The sequence below is a fragment of the Sceloporus undulatus genome, chromosome 3, assembly GCF_019175285.1.
Source record: "Sceloporus undulatus isolate JIND9_A2432 ecotype Alabama chromosome 3, SceUnd_v1.1, whole genome shotgun sequence".
In the NCBI taxonomy this organism is placed as follows: Eukaryota; Metazoa; Chordata; class Lepidosauria; order Squamata; family Phrynosomatidae; genus Sceloporus; species Sceloporus undulatus.
Window position 1 is genome coordinate 80715793 of NC_056524.1, and position 27236 is coordinate 80743028.

Below are 27236 nucleotides of genomic sequence, written 5' to 3' on the forward strand. Positions count from 1 at the left end.
GAAGAGAGGAAGGCTTCCAAGCAACCTCAGAGAGTAAAAGAACTCCCTTTACTCTCTTGAGGTTGTTTTTTCAAATGAAGTTCTGCAGCGCTGCCTAGCCCTAGGCTCAAGCTGCCAAAAAATCACCACACAACACTAAGCCATCTCTGTTCATCTCCTTTCCTTTCCCTTCTTTTTCTGCCTTCTGGGCCTGTCAGGGAAAGTGAATAGGGAATGGAAGAATAAAATGGCAATGCTACCCCTGTGCAATAGGAAACAGAGCCTGCAGCGCAGGATGGGGCTTCTGCCAGTGCAGTCTTCTTGCATAGGTTCATGCTTCATTGCCACTGCAACATTTTAACCTACTCACTGGCCAACAAAAGAGAGATCTAGGATTTTCTTCTTCAACTGGCCCAGCTGGCTGGGACATTTTTCAGTCCCTTCAGTCGGGGATTTTCCAGGTTTCTCAGGATAAATGGCAACCCTATCCATGAGCCTCTTTTATTGCTCTGTTTGATCCCACACATTCTGCAAGTGATATATGGTCACCCACTCTTATGGTATTTAGCTATGGAAAATATCGATAGAGTATTAATCACCTTAATCAAATGCAGGAACCTCCTCCCTCCATTTTACGATCAGCTGATAAAAGCAGTCCAGGTGTAGACCATGGTAATCTCATGCCTCTACACCAAGGAATCAAGACACATATATAACATTGACAATAGCTCATATTACTCCCATTACATTTTGATTAATATTAGAAGGCAGTTTCTTCTGGTAAGTTTATGCCTCCTGAGATATGCAAAAGGCTTCTGCTACTTATGTTCCTGGAGGATGGAGATCCCGTTTTAATTTTTAAAAAAGATGTTGTTATATCATCACCTTCCCATCCATTCTGTCAAGATTGGAGAAGAAGAATCAGAAAGTGCATTTCAGACCTGCTTAGCCTTTGTGCTGTGATGTTAAAATTGCAGACTTGTCCTCTTTAAGCCCTGAGAGTGAACTGTGAAAACTGCAGAGGAAAATTACCAACCATTTCCTAGGGGAAATTGTATTCTGTTAAACACAACAAATGAATGAGTGCTCAAGAGTTACATTTGAGGGCAAAGCAATCATTTAGTTACAGACAATTAACAATAGTCTTTGGGTAGCACAAGCCTGAATCTACTCCAAGGGAAAAGCCCATTGATTACTAATTCTGTTGTGTATATATATATATTTAAAAAATAAATTGCTTCTTTTTGAAACAAGATTTGCTACAAGCATTTTAACCAATGGCTACACTTGTTCTCTTATAAGCATAGCTTGACCAAGAAACTGAGTGAAAAAACACAGCTAATTAAAATAAAGTACTGGCATTCCCAGGCATATTGAATGATATCATGGGTAATAAATACATTCATTTCACAGTAACCCTTCCACAATTATCAGATGTACTTCTGGGAGATATCTTGATCTGCACCTGGATTTAATTTTTGATAAACTTGCTCAGCAATGTCACAGAGGCAATTTACTTATCATTAACTGCACTTCCATAGAGAAGTAAATAAATGAAAAATTGTTTCCCTAACCTTCTTTCTCTCTGTGTGTGTATGTGTCTTTGGGCTGCTTGTTGACTTATGGTGACTCCATGAACCTGATAGGTTTTCTTAGGCAAGGAATATCTAACCCCCATTTTTTTGAGGCTTTAAATCTACTTATCTGAGGTGACAATACCCAACTTGATAATATTGTAGTCAACACTATTCTGTATGGTTTTTATCATGGATAAATGTACACAAGCATGTGATGCTCATTTGTTATCCTTCTTTATGTGACTTGATTATGCATTTTTCAAATGCCTGTTAGTGTCTGTTCTCCAGTTATTCTGACCCCCCTCACAATTTCCCAACTTAAATAAAATCCTCTGTAGTTTATTTCAATTGATGTGGCAGATAAGTAGTGAATTATACAAAAATATGATTTGCATTTAAAGATTATTTAAAGGTGTTTTCAAAACAGATTTCAAGATTTCAGTTATTCAATTAATAGACTGACTAACAATCTATAAATATAAATGGCAGTCCTCAAAAATGTATAAGAGAATAACAATGCTGGATCACATTAAAAACTCATGTCATTTAGCATTCTGTTAACATGGTGGCACTCTAAAACTGGCATTTAGAAGTTTGCCACTTCTTATACTAAAGATAACATACTAGGGGTTCTAGGAGACATCTTATTCACAGGGTCACCATGCGTTGAGATTGATTTGAAGGCAGTTAACAACAGCAACAACTAGCATGACCAGTAGGTAGTGCTCATAACATTATTAAATATGACCTAGATAACTTGGGTCTAGGTCATCATAAGGACTGTACTCTCTCAAATGAACCTGTCCAGATCTTGAGATCTGAAGGCAAGGCCCTTTTCTTGTTTCTATTAATCTCAGGTACATCCAGTACATCCAGGACATGAGAGAGGGCTCAGTGACTACTCCTAGGATCTGAAACTTCCTTCCATTCAATCAGCTGGTTAACACTACATAATTAACCTATAAGAGGACAAACTTCCTTTATCAATTCTAAAACTTCCATGTTCACTTTCACTGGATGTCTCTGGGTTCAGAAATGAAGACAGGGCAGTCCAATATAATTTTCCTGGAAGATTTAGTAGGGTTAGAGGAGGCAATGTATTGGTTCTCAGTGCTAGTTTAATAAAGTACCCTCTTTAGTATTCAGAGGGATACAGTAGAATCTTTGAGACTAACTGAAATACGTTTGTATCATAAACATTTATACTCAGGTCTGAAACACACTGCAGAAATAATCCAGTTTGAGACTGCTTTAAATGCCCTGACTCAGTGTTAGGGAATCCTTGGAATTGTTATTTATTGTGGCACCAGAGCTCTCAGACAGAGAAGGCTTAATGTCTCACAAAACTACAGTTCCCAGAATTCCCTAGCATTGAGCCAGGGCAGTTAAAGCAATCTCAAACTAGATTATTTCTGCATTGTGTTTTGAATCTTAGGCCCGTTACAGACCGCCCAAAAGGGGCGGTCTTGGGCTGCTGCCGGTTGCAGTGCGGAGGAGCAGCAGCAGCCAAACCACGTGACTCCTCCACGCTGCAAAAAAGGAGTGTAAAAATCGCACTCCTTCTGGCAACCCGGAAGAGCTGCCGCAAGTGCCAAAGCGCGCACTTGCGACGGCTCTTCCGGGTTTAGACGTCTGGACGCTGCACGTCCGTTACATCAAGATGGCCGCACCCGTCTGTATAGGGCGCTGCCATCTTGCCGTACAGAATACGCATGAGGGGCAAGGCGCGTCCGGAAGTGCCGCCCCTCACGCGTATTCCTGGCGCAACGACGGCACCGCTTAGGCCCGTCTGTAAGGCGCCTCAGACTACTTCATCAGGTGTATGGAGCAAGGAGCCTGTGGAGAGACATATATACCAATGAATGCAAGGAGTTGGTGTGAATAGTAACAGGGACGCAAATTAGTGACAGAAATGCAAAATGTGCATTTGGTGATGGGATGACTACTACACTTCCAGTGACAGGTAGTAAAATGCAATTAGGGGACAAAGGTGCCAAGATGAGTATATAAATGTATGAATTGACTTCTCTCTGTTTCCCCACTATTCCCGCTGTTTTCCCCACTATAGTGTACTTTCCACATGATTCGTATGAGTGTATGAAAGCTTATGCATTCTTCTTTCTTTCTTTTAGGACTTTACTGCATGAGATAGAAAAAAGGCAAAACTGATCACGAGAGTAGCAGCTTTGTCTGTGCTGCTCCGCATGCCCTTGTAGCACTTATGCTCTCTTTTCAAGGGGAGATGATGATCAAAATGCACCTTTCGCCAGGTGATCACAAGTCCACATTCAGAAGTGTCCATGAAAGAATGGATGGTGAAACATCATTAAGGACAATGATGAACCATTGTTTCTCCTTGAATTACAATTCACAAACTCTTAACAGAACCACTTCCTCTACAGCTCTTACTGCTAGGAGGTGGGGGCATCTGGGCAATCTGTTCTCCTATCCGATATCCGAAGTAGCCTGGCTGATAGACTGTTATCAACTAGAGTTCTAAAATATCATATACTTTCTGCCACCAAACCTCATTTTCAAAATTGACAGTGACCATTTGCACTGACTATGAGGAATTTGCCAGAGGATGTTGTAGCACATTATTGCAAAATTGCATGTACTATGCAATGCAGTTCAAAAAGGAAAATATTGTTTATATTTTTTGTTTTCCCCAAGTTATCATCAGGAACAACTGCCAGATGCTGATGCAGAAAATGTATTGCAGTTGCATCCTATGTTTGTATCATAAGTTTTCAGTCTGAAGAAGTTCTGTACTGTTACAGAATTGTGCAATTTCTTTAGGCTACAAAGAGAGTTATTGCTGTTTGCCCAATCAGGCCTTATCTTTCACAATCACTCCCCACCCATTCTACTTTCCACTCAGCTGCTCATCCCAGTTGGGAAAGTACACACAAGTGACAGAGAAAATGAGAAAAAGTAATATTCTTTTCTTTTTCTCTCTATTTTCTTTGTGAAGTTTCTATGATTTTACAGCCTAGACCAACAGGTTGGGTGCCAGTCCCAGGCTGAAAGGCATATAGTTCTGCGAAGGAACTCTCACACTTCTATATACACTTGGTCCTCCACATTCATGGCTTTGACACTCGCAGTTTTTATTATTTGTTAGGACAAAGCAGGGTGCACACACACTCCTTCTCCCTCGCAGGCTTTTTCCCTGGGGGGGGGGGGGCGGGGAGCCCAGGAGGAAAAGCCAGGAACGGTGTGCATGCCAATCCCTTCCTTTCCCAGTCAGATCATTGCATTCTCCAGGCACCGATCTGCCCAGGAAAGGGGAGAGGATGGATGCATGCCCTCCCCATTCCTGGGCTGATGGCTACCTGGGCAAAGCAGTCACCCATCCACCCAGAAAAGAGCCTTGGAAGAGATGGATCTATCCCTTCCCCTTTCCCAGGTGGATGGGCGCCAGGCACCCATATGCCCAGGAAAGGGGCAGGAAACCAGTTAAAGGAACTGGAGGATGGAGAAAACATAGGAGTGTGTGTGCCTGATCCTCTTCCCCACCCACCCATTTCTTTAACTGGCTTCTGTGGGGGGAGCAGTTATTCACATTTTTCCCCCTATATTTGTGGAAGCCCTGTGCCCCTAACTCCCACAAATGTAGAAGGCTGAATATACTTATTTGGACTAAGATTGCTCCCTTCCCAGTTCCAAATGGGAAAAGGAAAGCACTGAACGTGTGTGTGTGTGTGTGTGTGTGTGTGTGTAACCTTTGCAAGCCCCAAACAGAGTCTTCATAACAATATTTGAGCCCATTCTTGCAGTGTCATTGCATACTATTTTCATTAGCACCAAATCATTAGAACAAATTCAGACTCTTCATTCATTTTGTTCCCCTCACACCCATTTCTCAATAAACAGGATTAATATTCTAGATTAGGAGTAATTTCTATCTAAATTTGAGCCATATATATTTCATGTACTGCAGAACTACAGTTCACAGAGTTCCTTAATTTATGGTGTCAGTTTCTGTGCATAAATCAGCCATGTGGTTGCTGGAGAGGAAAGATGTACAAACAAACAGAGACAATGTCTGAGATCCTATTTAGTACCAGCAGAACAAAAAGCCTTGGCATCTTGATTGCATGAGATTGCGTACTGCAGATGTTTGTAAGTAGTGACCACTGCTATAAAGATGTAAGTCTTATGCAGAAAGTTCATCATAAGTGACGCAGTGTGCAAGTAACAAGAATATCAAGAAGCTCATATTATAGTCTGTTCCACCAGCTTTGGTTGATAATTTCAGTAAGAAGAGAAAGAAACTATTTCTGATGTTAAATTTGCAGGCTGAAATTCTTTATCATCTACTTAGAAACTTAATTCTCTTTGCTATGTAGCTAAGTAGTGCTTACCACTCTAACCCCCACTTACTGGACAGCTGCTGCTGCTGCAAGAAACAGGACTTTGTTCCCCTGTTGGTTTGGAAGCAGTTGACTGATATCCCCATCCAATCCCATGAATGATCTCTAATGCAACAGGCAGGGTCCCTGTCACAATTGCTTCTCACACAGGAGACCACTCACACAAAGGAGGGTAGGCTGCTTTTCAACTGCTGGGGAACAGATCTCTGTTGCTTGCAGCAGCAGCTCCCAAACTGGGGGACTTCCATAGTCCCTACTTATTCCTCAAACTAGTGATTAACACAGGAACTATGAGTACAAATGAGTCATGGATGCATAACATTAGGTTATGCATTTGTAGCTGCCTTAGCGAATTCTGGCTGTTCTCTGTATCTGACAGATTTATAAACCTATCAGAGCTTTGTCTCACAGGGATTTTGCGATAAAAGATATTTGAGAATTCTGGATGTATTCACATATAATATTAATAATATTCAGAATCACCATTTAATATTAAAATACCTGCATTGTTACATTTCTATTTTGGGGAAATGTGTATTTTTAAAAGATATGTTAAAATGCCTCTCTGTGATGTAAAATTCTCTTGAAGTCATATACCTCTGTTGAATATTTATCCTGAGGAAATATCCTGTGCCTCTTTCTGGTTCCCTGAATTCTAGTTGCCAAACCTTCTTTGTCACTACTAAGTTTCCCAGTGCTTTCTATATCTTCAAATGACACACTCTTCCCAAAAATAAAAATAAAATTCAAAGACTAACCTGCATTGGTATGGATCAGTATGAAAAGGGATCTTGTAGGACCTTTGAGATTATTTAAGAAAAAGAGTTGGTAGCATAGGTTTTCATAGACCTAAGTTTAGTATGTAACAGTAGCTACCATTCCATGTTACATGTTTAAGTTAGTTTCAAAAATGCTACAAGATCAATTTGCATTCTCAAAAAAAATGTAATCACATTCAGTGGACAAAAAGCCTTTCTAATTTAACAACTTCATTTTAGCTTACCATGTTACAAAATTACAATGAATTCCAGCTGTTAAAGGCCATGTTCTTAATGGACACATTATTTGAGTAATATGCATGTGATGTGGCTGGAAAGTGAAAAAAGCAAACAGAAAGAAAACCAACTCATTTGAGATGTGGTGCTGGAGAAGGGTGCTTAGGATACCATGGGCAGCTAAAAAGACAAACAAATGGGTCTTAGAACAGATCATGCCTGGAAGCCAAGATGATTAAACTGAGGCAGTCGTACTTTGGCCACATCATGAGAAGGCATGAACCTGCAGGACCTGAGAAGAACAGGTAACTGCATCTACCATTCCATGTTACACTGGGGCAACTGGCAACTAAAATCATCCAGATATGGATTTTTGCATTGGCTCTTCCATTGGCTTCTATAATAAGACAAGAAACAAAACTGTTGTAGAACAAAGATGATATATGCCCCCAAACTGCCTTTTGCTGCAGTACAAACAGAAAAATGGCACTTCCCTCATGAGCATCATGGAAAAAGATTGTCCACTATTAAAATCAATAATATGAAACTTCAGGAAGGAAAGAACATGAATCAGGATTAAAAAAACCAGAATGACAAATTATGTGTTTGGCATAAGAGAAAAAGATGTTCATTACATCTTTAAAAACGATCTGTTGATGACAGGCATTGGACTGGGTAGAAGAGGTGGACAGTATTCCTTTTCTGTAGTGGGGATTAGTAGAGCAAGTCAGGGGGGACAATTTAACACATAAAAATTAACCACCTGGTGCTGGGAATAAGATAGCAAAGATGCTGAACAACTTTGTGGAAAGCTCTCTACATGTTTGTAAAGTTCTATGTTCTAAAAATAATAATGTGAAAATGTAAAAAAAATGGTAAGAAGTAATTAGGCAATTAGCGGCTACTTTGTAATTTCAGCATGTCATGTAATTAAATAAGACCACGGGAGGTTAGTACCATGAAAAGCAAAAGCCTCATATTTCAGCAGTGTGCCACTGACCAAGTACATCCCCTCTCCCTTTTTATTACATTATATTGTATTATTAAGGATGATTATATTTATAAACTGTGAACTTCCTGTCTGCTTGCATTTAAATCTCATGGAAATATAAACTGTACGACAGCCCAATCCCCACTGCATAATACATACAGATGAGGTTATAAGTTTTAGCATCTGCTTGAGTTTGATGCATATGGGTGATTCATCTCACACATTTTCTGGAAATTGAAGGAGTAAGGGAATTGGTTACACCAATGGGTGGGGGGAAAGATTATGGAATCAGCTTTCTCTCTGCTCATTAACTCCACAGTATCATTACAGTTCATAAAATATACAAAACTAGTCTAACAATGCTTCCTCAAAAAGAGACTAGAGGCAGGTCTACACTATACTCTGAGATGCTCCTGGAGTATTCTGGCCCCAAAGTTACCCGTTACCTGGCCACTCTGCAGCAACACTGGGCAGCTGACTAGATGTGTGTCCCACTGTGCCGCCTGCTACCACTGCAAGTTGATCCAGCTCCCTGGTGATGCTGGGGAGTGCTCCAGATTTTCTTGGAAGATTCAGAGCAAATGGTGAGTTTTTAAAATGTGATTTATTCAGGATGGCCTGGATTCACTATGTAATAACCCTTTCCCTATAACAGTCTGCAGTCAAATCAGGCGTTTATCCCTACATTGTGTAGACAGGGGGATGCAAGGGTGCGGGGAATCTGATGTAAATGACTCCTGTAGTCATGCCTCAGGGGACACTAAACAATTATAGTCCTATTATTCATATGTAATCTTGATATTGGCTGTTCAAGGTAAAGCCTAAATTCTTTAGTACTTGAAAAGGCTATCAGTCCCAGGATTCCATAGGATGGAACCAGGGCAACTATAATAGCACTATAATTCTGTAGTGTGAATGAGCCTCTAACCCTAACAAGAACTGTCAGACATATATGTGATTCTAAAGAAGAATCAGAGTTACTGCTTCAAATGAAAATTCCTCTTTATGAAACTTTTGGATTTCTTTGAGAAAAGCCAAATATTCACATAAAAGTAACCTGATACAGAGAGCAATATGGGTAAAGGTTTGATCATTGACTACAACTTTGGAGAACAGGGTTAATACTTTGCTCAGCCTTGGAAACCCACTGGGAGACTGTGTGCTAGTCAAACACTTTCAGCTCCAGAAAACCCTGTGACTCGTTCACCTTAGGGCTGTCATAAATCAGAAATGACTTGAAGGCACACAACAGTCTGGAAGATGCTACAATTAGAATTTTAATGACTCTTTGGACTAAGTTTGTTACTGCGTATTTCCTTGAGTTAATCCAGTTATTCATCCTAGCTAGATAATACCCATTGAAAAAATAAGAATAGAAACTATTCAACATTTCTGTATGGTTAGTGGGTCTGAGGGGCCTACATTGGCAGGCATTAACAACTGCATTGAATGTGTAACTGTCATGGCCAGCCAAGAGCAGGTCTCGGAGGAGGAGGATGGAGTTCCTCCAGTGCAAGAGGTAATTGAGGCTACACCAGGTGCTAATCCTGCTCTGCCAGAGCCCAGCCCTGATCTCCCAGCCCCAGAGGAGGAGGCTCAGCCAGGTCCTAGTGCTGGTGGGAATCCTCTGGTGGTACAGCAGCCTAGCGGTGACTCTGGGGAGGAACCAGGCTTGGAGGTTCCCTCCTTCAGGCAGCACAGGGCTGAAAGTGCTGGCAGACGCAGATCCCAGAGAATTGCTGTGAGGCAATTAGCTAACCAGCCTCACCTAGTAGGGGGAGGGCGTCCCCTATTTAGGAAGCAGAGAGATGCCAACTCAATGCCAGAGTTTATTGCATGATCCTTTGGTGTGATTGCTGCCGGCACTGGCTTTGTGTATCTTGACTCCTTGTTGTCTTGACTTTGGAACGGACTGGACTCTCGTTACCTTCTGGCTGCCCTGACCCTGGACTGGACTGACTACGGTGATCTCTGTGTTTCTGATGTCGGCTTTCGGCTTGTTCTCTCTCTCACTCTTGGCAAGGGTTGTGGACTGTTTCAGCTGCTTGCTTTGCTAATTACCATCCTTGTCAGCGGTGTTTGTGTGTGCTGGCTGCAGTCCAGGACAGTAACCGTCAGTAGGACTGGAGGCAAGATTAACTGTGGAATCATTATAGTATCTGAAACACTGCTGGCATAAAAATAACCAAGGCTGCAGTCTGTTTCTGGTTTATCTCCTGGCAGTGGGAAGCTCTGTCATTGCAAGGGCAGCAATCCCACTCTTTACTGCTAACTCCTTCCACAGGTCCTCTGAGCTGAACAGGAACTTTCTCAGAGCTTGACCCTATGTCTTCAGATGATCAGCACCAGTAGAGCTACCATACAACTTGGTACATCCATTGGCTTTGTCTTTATTTTTACTTTCCCCACATGCTCACCCTCAAGAATTGGATCTTCATGTGGGAATGAAGTGGCATTCCCATCCAAAAATCAAGCTATCCTGTCCCTGGAACACTGTTTCAGCACCTACTACTATCTACTACCACCAGTATTTTCTGCATAACTTTCTGCTTTTGACTTTCTGTACCACCTTAGAGGGTCCTCCACCCTAAATCATCTTGTATGGCTATCTGGGAGTATAGGATTCCCTGGAAGGGAATGTGGCAAAAACTGGATAAGCCTGCTAGTTCTGTTATTCATCAGCAGGTAGTAAAGGGTTAGGCAATGAATTCTAGAAAGGGACAATTTTCACAATATTTGGGGGTAGACAGGCTATTCTGGCCTATATGATTTAACTTATTCATTGTAAATTGTCAGGAATCAAGTAAAAGTGGTTGACAAGTCTGGAGAAGATACCAAATTATTCAGGGAAATTTAATCTCAAATAGACTAAAAAAGGACTTGTTCATTTCCACATTGGGTGATCAAACAATGCAAGAACAGATAACATTTCAACTAAATAAATTTAGAGTGATCTATATAACAGAAAGAAAACAGTGAACCAATAGGACTTTATCCTGTCTCAAAAAAGGCTGGAATGGTTTGGAAAAATGAAACCCAAATTGCTTAAAGTCCAGCATAATAGAGGGGAATGATGGGTCTTCCACCTCCCAAATATCAGCTTCTAATGGATATGGTGTCAGATGGAGGGACAAGTTAATTGGGGTTTTATGCCTTGGCAGATATTTCTTTCCTTTCTTCCTTTGTCTTTGTTTGTTTGTTAAACCCTAACAAATGAGAGGGTCATAAATATCCTAACTCCAAGCTGATGCAGTCAAGGCATGATTTCTTGAGACTGTAAAGGGTTTGGAACCGAGGCTTTCCCAAGCCACAACTTAGTATTTAGCTTTGAGAGAGATGATCCTCCCTCCCTCTCTCCTCATTTATTTATGTAGTGTCATCACTGTACACGGTGCTATATAAGAAAAAGAATAATAATAAAAAAAAAACAGTTTCTTGCCTTCAGGCTTATAATTGAAGGACATGACACACAAGGAAAGGGGATGTCAGTGAGGGAGGGGATTAAGTCCAGCAGAAACTTCCACCAAGGCCAGGCCTGTTGCATTTGGGTTCAAGGGAGGATCTTTGGTCTGTCTGTCTGTCTTTCTTTCTTTTCCTTTTTATGTTCCTTGGTAAAATGCCTGTGATGCAAATTAAAATCTACATAAAGGATGATCCAAGTTGTGCTAAACTCATAGAATCATAGAAATGGAAGAGACCCCAAGGGCCATTCAGTCCATTCCCTGCCATGCAGCAACACACAATCCAAGCACCCCTGACAGATAGTCATCCAGCCTCTGTTTAAAAACCCTCAAAGAAGGGGTCTCCAAGGGAGTGTGTTCCACTGTCAAACCGCTCTTACTGTCAGAAAGGTCTTCCTAATATTGAGGTGGAAACTCACAGAGCACCACCTGGTCTCTCAAAGATATTCCAACTTCTACACAGAGATTTTCTTTCCAGAGATTTGTGGTACACCCATCTGTTTGGTTTAGCTTTCTAACAGTGCTAGGCAGCAATGATTTGTGGTATGTGTAAACAATGTTGTTCTGTTGTGCAGATAATACCATCCAGGAATCCAGTTGACATCTGATGTGAACTTATGGCTACTAAAAGCTGACCTTTCTTGCAGAGAGGTGCCCTCTCCTTGCAGGTTTTTTCCATAGGAAGCCAACCAAGTCAGCCAAATTTCACTTAGATTTTTTTTTTTTAAAAAAAGGTTTAAAACTCCACAATATTTACATGTTTTTATTCTTGATTATTGTATTGACATTGGACATTATTTCTGCCTGCTTCCTAAATTAGCCTTTTGATATAACTTTAAGGTTATATTATTATATTTGTAAAGCACCTTGTTAGAATGATTTATATTGAAGATGGGCTAAATGCGTAATAGTTACATATACCTTCAACTTGGAGATGTCCCTTCTTCCCAGAATATTAAATGAATATAATTGTCAATATAATACCCACACCTAGTGATGTCTGATCCATGCAATCCTATGCCTGTCTGTTCAAAAGTACTTCCTAGTTCAATGAGATTTACTCCCAGATAAACATTTATAGAATTTCAGACTTATTGTTTACTAATACAACAAAACTATGTTATAATAAATACTCAATTGCTGAGGTCATAATTATAATGCATTCGGAATAACCAAAGAATCCAACATTAATATTTCCTGCATAGCCAAGATGTAGGTGTAAGGAAAGAAATTTTATTTAAAATGTTGCCATGGTGAGAAAGACAAGCTCAGCTGCTGTGCAGAGCTTTTCTAAGTAGGAAGCCTTACTTGCTTTAAAAAAAAAAAATCTGTCATGGCTAATTTCTCATCTAACTGAAAAAGATGTCAAAATGTGAAATATGCTGAATATATCCGTCAGGTGCATTTCAAATCTCACAGATACAATCAAGTAACTTCTCAAACAATTCAAATCCTCTGCAGTTTTTCCCCTGACAAAGCCCTTCTCCTGTTCAAACTTTTAGCTATTTGCATAATTTCGCAGCACTGAGAAATTTTCATAGCCATGTCCTTCATAGACCACTTCATACAGTCATTAGTTATTTAAGTTTTGTTAAACACCCTTTGTTGTTATTACAGTGGTACTGATTGTGGTCATTGTGATTGTTCCTTCACAAATCTGATGCTGATTATATTGCTTTTATTATGTTTACTGAAAACACTAGGGGTATAATCCAGTTTGTAGACCTCTATTCATCCAGGTTTTTAGGAAGAGTTCAAGTTCGATTTGTTCTAGGACCCATTTATATGTCTTTTTAGCAGTCCACAGCATCCGTACAACTTTTCTCCAGCTCCACATTTCAAATGAGTTGATTTTCTTCCTATCAGCTTTCTTCACTGTCCACCTTTCACAACCATCCAAAGAAATGGGAAGTATGATGGCATGTACAATTCTAACTTTAATATTCAATTATATATCTTTACACTTCAGGATCTTGTCTAGATCCTTCACAGCTGCCCTTCCAAGTCTGAGTCTCCTTCTGATTTCTTGACTGTAGTTTCCATTTTGATTAATGACTGAAACAAAATATGGAAAATTTTGAACTATTTGAAGTCCTTGACTTTCTTCCTTAAAGTCATGTAAACAATCTGTGGGCATTATTTGTGTGTTGTTTTAAATGATCTGCTGTAAACCTGCCTTTGCACTTTCATCCTTGACTTTCTTCAGTAATCATTCCAAGTCTTTGCTATTTTCTGCTAGTATGGTGCCATCTGTACATCTTAAATTGTTGATGTTCCTTCCTCCACTTTTGATGCCTTCTTCCTCTGAGTCTAATCCTGCTTTAAGTATGGTATGTTCAGCATGCAAGTTAAGCTAATAGGGTGATAAAATGCAACATGATCTCTTGTGTCTCTTCCTTTCTGGAAGAAATGGACATATGGACATACTGGACTTGTGGCATATAAATATTAAATCAAATTATTCAGAATGGTTCTGAAAAATCTCCTCCTCTGGGATGGATGGGGAACGGAATGGAATGGGGACTTCCTGTGTGCGGTAAAATGCATCCCTCACTCATTCCATTCCCTTCCCGGCCCCTTTTGTACTGTTCAGGAGCCCAATGTGATAAGGATCTCTGTGGCCTGTTACAGACTGCCAAAATAAAGCTGCTTCAGGTCTCTTTGGAGGTATGCTGTTTAAATGATGCATGCATCCGAAGAATCCGAAGTGCACCCAAAGCTGCACTCCAGTGCTTAGGAATGGAGTGTGGTTTTGGCGCGACCTCCGGACTCTTAGGACCCATGCATCATTTAAATAGCATATCTCCAAAGAGACCTGAAGCAGCTTTATTTTGGCAGTTTGTAACAGGCCTGTGTGTTCTTTTTAAGGCACTGTGGAGTTAGTAGTCCTACTCTCCTTCTGCAGCACCCATAGCCCCTCTTGTCCTAACTGTACATTCTCTGAAGCCTTGCCACTGCCAAAGTACAGGTATGGGCAGCACTCAGATGAGAGACGTGTTTGACTATATCCCTGTAGCTAGATGAAAAATGACTACTGCAGCACTAAGATCTCTGGGGAATGCTGCAAGATCTAATTGCTAATATAATTATTTCACATCTGGATATTGGGACATAGATGCTTCTCTGGTCTGTCCACTCTTCATGGAATGGCCATGTGGAGAGGAGGGGCTTCATATGATGTACTGTAAGTCTGGGGTGGTGTTATATGTCTCAGCATAGCATAAATCCACATAAGGAACTACTATGCTACTATGCTATAAGCCATACAGCTTTGAAACCCTACTAAACAAATGCCTCATTTTGCTAATACCTGAGTTTAATTGTTCCACCATCCATTTCACTTTCAAAACAATAGCAAGACTGAAACAACAATAACTTAGAAAAGTTAAAATCAAGAAACAGTAGGGTCAGTGCCATCAGTGGAAAATGTTGTACAAAGAGAAACTTAAAGAAATGTAAATGGTAAAGAACAGCTAGAAAATAGCTTCATGAGACTTTTATCCGAATGTTGTGCCTTATTTCAGGACATTGAGCTGTACATTTGGTATTGTTACAGCCATCATATATTAGTTTTTGGCCCTCAAAGTTTCTTAAAGGATGAGTAGAAGGTATTTCATTCCCTAACTGTCAATGCTGTACATTTGCTATAACAATTAGAGCGATGTAGGTGGGGTGAACTTTTTAAAGCTGGAATTGATTCAGTTAAATTCTTCCCCATGGCTTGTTTGTGTTGATCCTTCTCTTCTATTTGGAACTCACTGCATTTGTATTATTTAGGCTTACCTCTTAAAGAAATAATTTCTACTGCCAATAGCTTTATGGCAAACTGGTTCTAGTAAATTTTATTACTTCACACACCCCTGAGTTATTAGAGTATTTTCTATAGGAAGTTTATTTAAGAAGTCCATTTAACTATGTTTACCCCCCAAGAGACAGTCTTATTTAATGATGGCTTTATTTATTTGCTTATTTAAAGGAGCTTTCCAGACAGAAGGAAAGGCTAATTAATATTTTGCTCTCAGAATACCAAGGACCAGAAAGGAAGTACAAGTAGGGATAATAAAATCTCTACAGCTTACAATAAAAACTATCTTTAAAAAAGAAGATATTTACCCCTTTTGAGTAGAACGACAGTAGCATGTCTACGGCCATATCCATTTTCAACATAACATGAGTAATTTCCGAGGTCTCCTTCTTCTACTGAATCAAGAATTAGTGAGATGGAAACTTCTTGTTCTCCAAGATGTTCCTTAAGAATTCTAGTAAAACAAACAAAAATATTGCATACATATAATTGTTTACATAATACCACATAGAAAGATAGTGTTGATGTGATGTTTTCAGCTATAGTAATGGCTTGATGTGCTATTAATTACATTATATATATTTTTCCCTACACTCTTAACGAGGACAGTAGTTTGGTTGTGAAGATGCTAATAATAGCTGCCATTAAGCACATTCTGATAAGATACTGAAGCTGTGTACCAAAAAAAAAAAAAAAAAAAAAAGGGGAAAGGGATTCCATCACTTTTAAACACTTTTAAAAATTTTTTTAGGGGTCATAGTATACAGAACAGCTTTGACAAAATTATTATCTGTTGGTGCTGACAGTAAAGGTTTGTGGGAGGGCACTGTGGAGAAATGGGATGTGACTTTGTAACAAGATTTCCAGATATTTCTTCATCACTCAGATTGCATATATATAATCCCAAAGAAAGGCTTTCATACCATTATTAATGTTCTGCTATGTCCACAGAGGATGTGTGCAAGTTCTTTGAGTTAAAGCATGAATGGTAATGGTAATCCATCCTCCCTCATTTTCCTCTGCAATTTCAAGCCATTTAGTAAATGGAATGTTTCTTTACACCCATAATTCCTGCTATTATGTAAGAGAGCTATTTAGCACCCCCCCCTCTGCAAACACAAAATGACAACCACCCCATACAACAAAGTAGCTTACCCCCATCTCTTTTAAGCTTTCAAAGTATAAACATGTCTAAGTAAATGTAATTCACTTTACATTATGAATAGCCATTCAGATGATACTGGAGAATAGGACTGGAGTTTAAATGAAGCCATACACAGAATGTCTCATTGTTTCACTTGACTTGAAATGTAAATATATAGAGGGCCAAATTCCAATGACTATGATAATTGTCCTCTTTCCTTTGTCATGATACCTTCTTTGGCCTCAGCATGCTACTTTCTCTGGCCCTGCTTCTTTTTACTGTTCTTTTCCTGGACCTTTCAGGATGTCCAATACTCTATAAGATCTCACATCAGTAGGACAGTGAATCTGGTCCAAGTTCTAGTCCAAACTTTAAAGGACTAGATGGTGAAACCTATCCCTCCCTACATAAGTTTAGTATATTCAATAGCACTTTTAAAAAACTGGTTAAACTAGACTAAGGTTTGGTTATGATGCACTACCCCAATGAAATCAAAATTGCTAGCTGTCACTGATCTCAACAGCTCAGAAGAAGAGCAATGTTCATAGATTGTTACACACCTTAAAATATCAGTCATGGACCTCACTGGCACTGGCACCACAGAATTTGCTTGAACATTAGGATAGATTTGAAAGACAAATATACAGATACTAGGTCAGATTGGAGCCTGTTTTTTATTTCCATGAATATCTTTGGAACTTAGGGCATTATCACATCCTTGTTCAGACTCATTCATCTAGCTTAGTATTATGTACTTTAATGGACAAGGATGTATGTATATGTTGGGGGGGGGGGGGAGGTTCCATGGTATTAAGCAGATGGTAGTGGCTTTTTAAAAACTTCATTTATAACATGCTGTGAAATAGAAGAATATGTTGAGTCAATAATATTTGTGGATTCTGGAAAGGAAACATTTGCTATCAAGAAGAAAAGCTAGCAAAGTGTATTAGGATTCCTCTTTGTGTCAGAATGAAAAGGGTGTAATTCAGTTTCTGAGAGAGCCACCCCCATTATCAGAGGCCATGAAAGTCCAGGAGTTTCTTCTGATATGTCTGAATATGCATCCTAGGGGAATAAAGGATATTAAGGTGAGAAGGGAGAAGGAAGGGCAGGGGACATAAATGGAGAGAGGGATATTCATTGGGATTGCTTCACTGTTTAAGTAAGTGGTGGTACATGCTCATTGGTTTGTAACAGGAGAATGACTCACTTCAAAAGAGTTTAAATGGGATGGTGGTAATAGGAATTTAATTCTGCTAGTGTTGTGTAGTGGTTTGAGCAATAGGACAATAGCTCTGGTTGAGGTTCAAATCCCACTAGGCTATGAAAATCCTGTCACCTTCAGAGGAAGGCAAAGGTAACCCCCCTCCGAATAAAGCTTACCAAGAAAATCCTATGACCTGGGTCCCTATAAATCAGCGCAAAGCAACAACAATAACAACAATAACAGTAGTTTGCAAAACATATGGATTATTATGTGGCCAGTGCTCTTCAACTTTACTAAGTTATATTTTTAGATCCTTTCTAGAGAAAGAAGCATTTTCTTAAAAGAAATTCTTGAAATAGTGGTTTCAGAAATAATTGGATATTTGTCAAAGAATACATTTTTGATGTCATTGTCAGGGTTCACTCAATGGAAAAATAGGCCTATGGTGCTTTAATATATTGCAGCAATGTCAATTACTTACTTTATACAGGACTTTATTCATTACAATGCATAAGAGATTAGTCTAGACAAAATATATATACAATGCTCTCTTTTTACCTAATATCACTTTCCCAAACCCGACTTTCATCCAAATCCTCAATAAACTTTTCGCCTTTCATCCAGTACATTAAAGGGCTGACTTCTCCGCTGTATCCAAAGAATGCTCGACAGGTTAGATTAGCAGAATGGCCTGTTGAAGAGAATTAATAAAGAAAACAGGTTATTCCAAAACTGTCAAAAAATATTTCATTGACATCGAAAGTATTGCTCTTACATTGAAACCTAGGAGAGTGCTATTTGGTTTTAACATTCATAAGCTTGTAGAATAGACCAACCAATTATAAAAGAACAGAGTAGCCAATTCTTTAATATAATAGATATTCACTGACAGGTTAATTACATTGTCTTCTTCAAAGCATCATTTTCCACACATGGCCAAAGACTCCAAAGGTCTCTACAATGTACAGAATCCAAAAGTCCTGCACTGAATATTGATGTTTCTAAGTTAATTATCTATATAACACTTTATGTAGAATTGTTTAGCAGCTAGATTATTAATTGTCACTCAGAATTCATTTCCTACTTACTAACTATGCATTCCTGCAGCAATAAATGCTATATAGAACTCAGTCTAGTGCAAATGTCATAGAAAATTGTCAAATACTGAAAATCAAGATATGATTCCAGGTGGGTGGGGGGAGAGAATGAATATCCACACACAAGAAAACAAGAATTTATACTGGAAATGTTTTCATTTTTTGAAACTCTGTATATAAAAATAAAAACAGAAAATGTATGCAAACCAGCAGGGAAAAAAAAGATTGCACCACATGTTTGAGCAGTTGGAATCTGAAATGCATCACCCTATATACAAACAGTTTTAGGTGTTTGGTTCTGCTTCAAAATCTTCTAAAAACTCTCTAGAATATAGGTCATTTTACACTACACAATTATAGCACTATTGTTCTACTTCAACTGACATGGCAACATCCTCTGGAATCCTTGGAATTGTACACTAGAGCTCTCTGGCTGACTATTCCAAATCTCTCTTGCTAACTACAAGTCCCTGGATGCCATACAATGTTGCCATGGAAATTAAAATGGAATAACATTATCATTGTGTAGTGTGAAAAGGCTCTTGATCTCCCTAAAATTGCTTGTAACCCATTGCCCAACATCTGGAAAGGAAACATCTAGCTCAGAGGTAGGCAACCTTTTTGAGCCGGGGGCCGGGTTGCTGTCCCTCAGACAACTGGGGGGGCCGAAGCCAAAAAATAAATAATTAAATAATTTTTAAAAAATTAAATATATAAATAAACCAGGACAAATGTAGGACAAAATTTTCAATTGGAAGACACTTTTTTTAAAAAAAATGGAGGATACACGAAAAAATTTGCTGATTTTTTAAAAAAATATTAATATAAATGCATGTTTCTGAGGCTTCTATAGACAATTGCCCCCCAAAGGCCCCGGTGGCAATCGGCGGCAGGACCAGGCTGGGCGGCGGTCCCAAGGCGTTGCCGGGCCGCATCTGGCCCGCGGGCCGCAGGTTGCCTACCCCTGATCTAGCTTATTGTTTCTTTCTTTGCAAATTGATAGGTGTAAGAAGCATATAAGAGAATTCAGGGGATATAGTGTTAACCTCATATTCCAGACAAAGCGTATGAACCATCAAAATTTGTATTACTGTGGCACTGGATATTGCAGGTATATATGTGTGTGTGTGTGCAAACACATTTATGTGTGCTTTGCATTATTCAGTGTCCCATGGGGCATTTCAGACATAAAGTTATTTTATTTTGTAGTAGTTATTTGGTGTACATTACCAGCGTAAAAATCTATTAGTTTAACTTTTGGTGTGTTCCTCTTCAGAACCCCACTGGCATTTTGTCATATCAAGCTGTGAGACCTTCTTTTTTCTTCCCACACAAATTCATATTTTGGTACAGATTTATCCTATGCATTTTCTCCATTGGCTAAAGCATGTTTGCACATATATTTTCTGATTCACCACAAGTTGGGATCACAGTGCTATCTTAGGTTGTACTATATATTTATGCAAATGCAGTGGATTATTTCACCATCTGTAGCATACACAGTGGCTAATTAAAACTAGGAGGATCAAGGAAGGCATGTAGCCAGTTATGAATACATGCATTAACTATATCACAGGTTTGCTTATATCTTTTTCTTAAAATAAAATAATCACCTAATCTGGTTTTTGATTCTTTGCAGATTTCCCCACCCACAGCATTACAAGTTGTATTTTAATAGCCTCTTTAGATTACATGTTTTATTGATGCAGCTAGAAATATAGCATGAATCAAACAAATATGATTTGTATCTTACATGCACAGTTGTTAAACAGTCAACATCTCCCTTTTGAGTGTGCAGTTGATACAAACATCTGTATTTAGCTCTGTGGTGAAACGACCATGAATGTTAACCTTTTGCAGATGGAGCTCTCTTCAATATGCCTCAAGAGGAAGAAGATCTCCTATTGCTGCTGAATGCCACCAGCACTGCATTATTATTGTTTAAGGAATCATCTCCATTCAGTCAGTCATTCAATTTAGGAGATCTAAGGAGCCAACAGACTAAGCTAGTTTGATGGAGCTCAAGTCATCCCTAAATTAAGATCAAGCCCATGAGATGTTGTGTCATGACAGCTCCCTGTGCTTTTTCATCAAGTATGAAATAAGATAGTCTTTCTACTCACTGGACACATTTTCATATGCATATTAATGTGTATATGACGATTCTTTAAAACACTAGAATTAACTCCAGGGGAATGGGTTTCTATGTGTGGGTGGGGGGAAGATGTCAAAAAGCCAAACCATTTTAAAAAGATTCTTCTCATTAAATGTTTAGAGATTTCCCCCTTCTAAATGAAATATTTAAGCATATTTTTTAAACACAGAATTCAAAGTTTCTGTTCAGCATGAAATATTTACACATGGGAAATAAATTAGGAAAGAAGCACTAACTCCTTGCAATACTTTACAGATTACTGCTGAGCAAGGGCTATTAATATGCCAGGTGTTCTGCTATAAATTAATACGGAGACTCTGGCTGCTGTATAATCTATACTTTCCAGCCTGGCTGAGCTTAACAATAAACTACTGAGAAGGTCAGTGATGGGTCATACAAGCGGAATCTCAGTGACTAACTACTAATGTTGTTATTCACAACCTTGTTAGTTACTTTGAGTCAACAGGAGAAGGAGTAGGGGATGCTAGCCCTTGTTTTATTTGAGAAAAAAAATGCCTGGTTTTTTACTTATAAGTGGATCTATTGCTTTCATAAGACTTTACGTGTATGGCTGTATCTCACTGTGATATTTCCATAAGATGGAAGGACTGCATACCAGGCAGAGTTGCTATTTGCTTATTTTTACACCAGAAATTAATGTTGATGCCCCAAACCCTACAGCAAAGAGGGCATATGTGTCTCAGAATAAACTAGCTCTAGAAGAATTTGGGAGTGATACCAGATCTACAGCCTATAGAGCAGGGATGTGTAGCCCATAGGCTACAGATATTCTATAAGGCTGTTTCTCTCAAGTGTCTTGCCTTCTTTCCTTCCTCAGGAAAGAATGGCTATAGAAGGGGGAATGAGAGAGAGAGAGAGAGAGAGGATGAAGATGAAGATGAGGTGGAGGAGGAGTGGAAGCAGACAGAGATACACAATGAAAGAGACAGGGAAAGATAGAATGCATGCTGATAGTGTTGAAATAGCACTGTCTCTACATGCTAATCACAACAACTTTGTAAGACTTTTCAGGGAGGGAAAAGATCCCCATCTTTTACAGCGAATTCCATTATTGTTGAAACACTGGAGAACTTAAAGTTACTATCACAATTTTCTTGGCATTTCCCTAAAAAAGGCTTATGCAGCAGAAAACAGAACAACAGCATTGGGTTATAGCATATACATATGAAACCTGTTTTACAAATTTAATGAATTTTTGTCTTTGCAGCTACTATTTGAAAGGAATGAATAGACAGACTACTGTGCAATCACATCTATATTCAGCTCCAGAACTTCTGTTCTTGTTGTTTTATGGGCTGCAAAATTTTCTACCAGAAAAGACCAAAACAGTAGCTTTAAAATGAATGGAGAAATTCCTTCTCATGTGAGAGTGCATGTGAATAATAGATATGACTGAATTAATTACCCTGAACATTGAAATACTGTAGGAACAAGCTTGTTACTTACAAAACAAATGGGCAGAATAGTGGCTATACATGTAGAACATGGGGGAATTCTTTTTCTTCTTCTTCATTTAAGCTTTTACAGGGACTAGAGATTTTCTTTTTAAAAGTGCTTTCTGCGCATTTTTCAATTTTGTGCACATTTAATTTCACATGCAATTTTGTGCACATTTAAAATAATATTTTTGTGCACTTTTTCAAATAAACACATTTTAGTGTGCACTTTTTCACATGATATGAAGAATAGAGGTTAATGGGGCAGTCTACCAGACAGTGCATACAAATATCTGAGGAAGTAGACCAAATCCAGAAAAGTTTATGCTACAAACTCTTCCCCACAGTTAGTTTCATATGTGCTACAAGATCTCTTTGAATACAAGTATCATGAGCTTCATAAATGTAGGGGGTTTGATGGTCAACAGTGTTCTGTCTATGTTCAAGTTCAGGACCTGCACATTTGATAAATTTATATTGAAATGCAACTTGAATGACTAATCAACCATCTCTTGGGGTAGCTGCTTTGGGATGTACATTTACGGTTATCATCAGTTGTCTTTGGCCTTTATCCCACATGGTCTTTAAACTGTCATACAAATTGGACAATAGCATTTTTGGTCATACCTATCACATGATGCTATCTGCTTCTCATCACTGCCATATCCTTGACATGTGAATGGCCAGTACCTTGCCACTGATGGAAAAACACATCATTACAGCCCCAATAGGGCTAGTATAGCACTAGTCCTCAGGTGTCGTAAGTTACTTCCAAGGCAGTTCTGGGAACGCATGGTCATGTGGTATAAATGTCTCTCCCCCCCCTACATATGCCCCTTTGCTGTTCCAGAACACCCCCTTTTTACTTTATTTTTAAAAACAGAACTCTGCAATTGCATTTTTTTTAAAAAAAATGACAACTCCTCTACACAAACATAAGGGACACAGGGTAGGAAATAGGATAGCGAGGCAGGCGTGAGGGTGAGGGTGGAAAAGAGTTTGAGAGTGACAAGCTAGTCATGCTAATGGAGGGATGGACAGTAGAGTGTGCTCCCAAACTGATAGGTATGCCCTTCCCTTCATTAAAGTAATTGTTGCAAAAACAAGCAGGCATGTGACAAACTCCTTCGTCTTGCATACAGTTCTGAGTTCAGACATATCTCTGCATATTTGCTTATGCAAAGGAGTGAATAGATTTTCAACATCAGATACTATTTAATTCTGGTAGCTCTTGATTTTTGCTGATCTATTGTTATAGAGATATATTCAGGGATATTTGGTTGTGAGCAATCCTCTCTCTGTGCCATCCATTCTGCTAGATAACATTTTGCCTTGTGATACCTTGTCTCTAGTGAACTCAATAATCAGGCTTCATGATGAACCAGAAAGAGTTTATTGCAGCAGCTCAGAACAGAAAGCCATTTCTTTCTAGAACTGAGTTCAAAAAGTCAGTTTCAATATTATAACTCTTCACATGTCCACACCCCCTCAACTGCCTGTATTCCTTTCTGAGACAAAACAACCTTGGATACTTTCAGTAACAGTCAGTCTCTTTGGTTCCCCGGCTTTCCTATCACTAACCCCAGCATCTGCTAACAACTTCAGAACATAGCTTAACACCAAAGCTAATATAAAATAATGGCTGTTCTTAGAATCATAGAATCATAGAATTGTAGAGTTGGAAGAGACCACTAGGGCCATCCAGTCCAACCCCCTGCCATGCAGGAAATCCAAATCAAATCATCCCTGACAGATGGCCATCCAGCCTCTGTTTAAAGACCTCCAAGGAAGGAGACTCTATCACCCTCCGAGGGAGTGCATTCCACTGTTGAACAGCCCTTACTGTCAGGAAGTTCCTCCTAATGTTCAGGTGGAATCTCTTTTCCTGTAGCTTGCATCCATTGTTCCGGGTCCTGTTTTCTGGAGCAGCAGAAAACAAGCTTGCTCCCTCTTCAACATGACATCCTTTCAAATATTTAAACAGATTCTTGTGTGCTTTCAAGTTATTTCCAACTTATGGTGATCCTATCATGGGTTTTCTTGGCAAGGGGAGGTTTGCCATTGCCTTCCCTCCAGGCTGAAAGTATGTGACTTGCTCAAGGTCACTAAGTGGATTTTATGGCCCAGCAAGGAACTGGACCCTGGTCTCCAGAGTTGTAATCCAACACTCAAGCCACTGTGCCACGCAGGCTCTTAACAATTGTAAAAATCAACCTAAAACAATAAAACCCATGGCAGAAGGAACCTGCACAGGAGACCCTGGCATGGCTTTTCTGTCCACCTTAAGCACATTTGATTATTCACCCTTTTAGTCATTTAGCAATACATAAAGAAACCTCAGATTTGGAAATAAAGGTAATTTACAGAGAGCCTTAAGCAATTATTGCTTTTGCAACTGCATTTTTGAATGAAGCTTTGAGCATCTGGATTAAAAATGATACCATTTAGACAATGACTTGGCACATTAAGTCTTCTGTGAACAACGTCTTCTTTCACTGAATGTAGATGCAATATCATTAGAGCTATCCATTTACATTCTTGTAAAGAGCTTAACATTCCATTTGTGGCAAGGGCATTCTCTCTCTCTCTCTCTCTCTCTCTCTCTGTGCAATTTGCTGCATCATTGCATAAAATTTCTACTTTCTCCATGGGTTCACAGTAGATGCATCCTAATCCATTCCCTTCCTGAGGTCTGAAAACAAGATCAGACATCATTTAAGCAAACCTGCTTATCTTACAGCAAATACAGGTTTTTGAAAAGGCTTAAAAGAGATGAATGATAGTTATCAGGGCCCCCATAGACAACTTCCATTTTAAGATAATATCACTGTTTGTGCAATTAATAATAAGTATTTTTGAGTGCAATACTTGTCAAATGAATTCTAAAGAGAAAAATATCTTTCCTGCCTGATGTTTATTTGGGGAAAACAGATCAGTATAATGTTGACAAAATGATTCAGCAGGCTCCTATAAAAGAGGTGAATTTTCCATTCTAGTTAATTGGGTTTAGGCAGATGCTGTTTGAAATGATTTAACCCCCCCCCTCTCCTATCTCTTGTCATGTATCCTGGTTTCAAAGTGAACAGAATGTGAGGAGAACCTCATCACATCAGATGGCATTTCACTTGAAGTCAGTCAATAGTATCAGTAGTGAAAACATTTGGTCTCAGTGCTGTATTTCTCTAATTAGTGAAGTGCTGGGCGGCTGCTGTGGCTCCTTTCGTCCATTAGGGGGCACTGCCTATCTTCCTAATGACCAAAGCATTCATTTTTAATCCAAAGGAACTGCCCAGTATAGAAAGCTCTAATTAAAAACATCAGCATTTGAAATAACCTGCTAGTTGCAATTAGCAAAGACTGAATGTTTTGTGCCTAAGTCAAATGCCATCTTGTGTATGGACAGCTTAAATTACGTTTGCACCAGCAGCCGTACATTTTAGAATATCCTGCAGTGAGATCCAGGTTACACTCTTGCTTCTGATGATTCATTCCTGAAAGAAGCCATTTCTCCTGGATGCAGCAATAATTAGCACAATATTTTGTCAAAACTAGTAGTTTAAATTATCCTTCAAGGGGATGTTTTCGACACGTTGGACAATGTCTCAGCAAAGGCAAATAACCTACGTGAGGTTATTCGGTATGAGGAGAAAAAAGCAAGGAAAATCTAAATGCTATTGGATTTTTTAAAAATCATAATGTAAATCAATGCATCACAATACACAGATAGTAAGACAAACCGGCTAATCTTTTCAATTGGCAATACTGGATTGTATGAAAGGAAATTGTCAAAGCTGGAAGGACTAAACCTTTCCCTCCCACACGTTTGCTCACATTCTTTTGCTTCTGAAGGAAAAAGATTTTTTTTTTTTTTTTTACAAAAATACAGCCTGCAAACTAAGAATGTGTACGCTCTCAGAAGCCAAGTGAAGGGCAGAACTACACATAATCTTGGCAAAGACATGTTTCCTAAACATGTATTTGTCAGTTAATAGTAATATGCAGGGGATGGAGGGGATGTAAGTGTTTCCCACCTGCCAATTACTGTCTTCTGTGATCCCTTTCCCTTGCCAGCTGGCCTCATTTCCTGCCTCACAGACAGACGAATGTAGGGAGAGGATGGAGAAAATAGCTTGGATAGGACACTGTAGAGAGAACTGAAGGATGGCAGAAGGAAGAAACACTTGCAGATGTCTCCTGCAAATGTCTTCATGTCCACGACATTCATATTATGAGCCAAACAAGTTGTTGGGAGCTATGTTTATCCCATAATATGTTGGTCTACTTGCAAGTGACAGGCACCACATGTTGAAGATATGTGGGGCTATAATATTTTCATCACAGTAGCATTAGAGACAGAAATATACAGCAAAGATCATTAAAACAGTTCATTATTTTGAGACTGTCTGAGTGTGCCTTCAAGTTGCCTGTTGACGTATGATAAGTCCATTAATTTCATATGGTTTTCTTAGGCAAGGAATACTCAGAGATGGTTTTGCTATTCCCTTCCTCTGAAATGTAGCTTACAGCACCTGGGGTTCGCTGGCAGTCTCCCATCCAAGTTCTAACCAGAGCTGTCCCTTTGTAGCTTCGAGGATCAGACAGGATCTAGTGCCTTTAGGGTATTTAGGCGTAATTTATTTCATTACTTGGTTTAAAAATCCTTATGTGCTGCTTTTCTGTTAAGCAAAAAATATTGAATTTTGCTAGGGCAAAAAATTAATTAAAAATAAGGTTAAGGAAGCCAAAGAAACAATGTAAAACCATTCCAAATAAAATAAAATAAAATAAAATAGCCTCAACACACTCTTGTCAAAACCAGAGTTAAAGGCATGTGAAATGCCCAGTGGAATAAGCAGGTCTGTATACATCTTGAAAAACAAGCAGAGAGAGGAAGAGAGTTTTCCTCAGAGGAGCATTCTATAACGTTGGCTTCACAACTGAAAAGACTCTGTCTCTGTTTGGGAAATGCAGTTAATGTTTTTTAAGGTTTAG

At 39.1% G+C, this 27236-nt stretch overlaps 1 protein-coding gene across 1 annotated transcript in view; it reads right to left on the bottom strand.

Annotated features, from left to right (window-relative positions):
• Window positions 1–27236, bottom strand: part of IL1RAPL1 (interleukin 1 receptor accessory protein like 1) — a 544731-nt gene that overhangs the window by 31810 nt on the left and 485685 nt on the right. Inside the window, exons 4-5 of the mRNA XM_042456097.1 lie at window positions 18094–18226; window positions 15493–15638 (exon numbers count right to left, since the gene is read on the bottom strand). Coding sequence (XP_042312031.1) covers window positions 15493–15638; window positions 18094–18226 — 279 coding nt within the window. The remainder of the gene's footprint in view (window positions 1–15492; window positions 15639–18093; window positions 18227–27236) is intronic.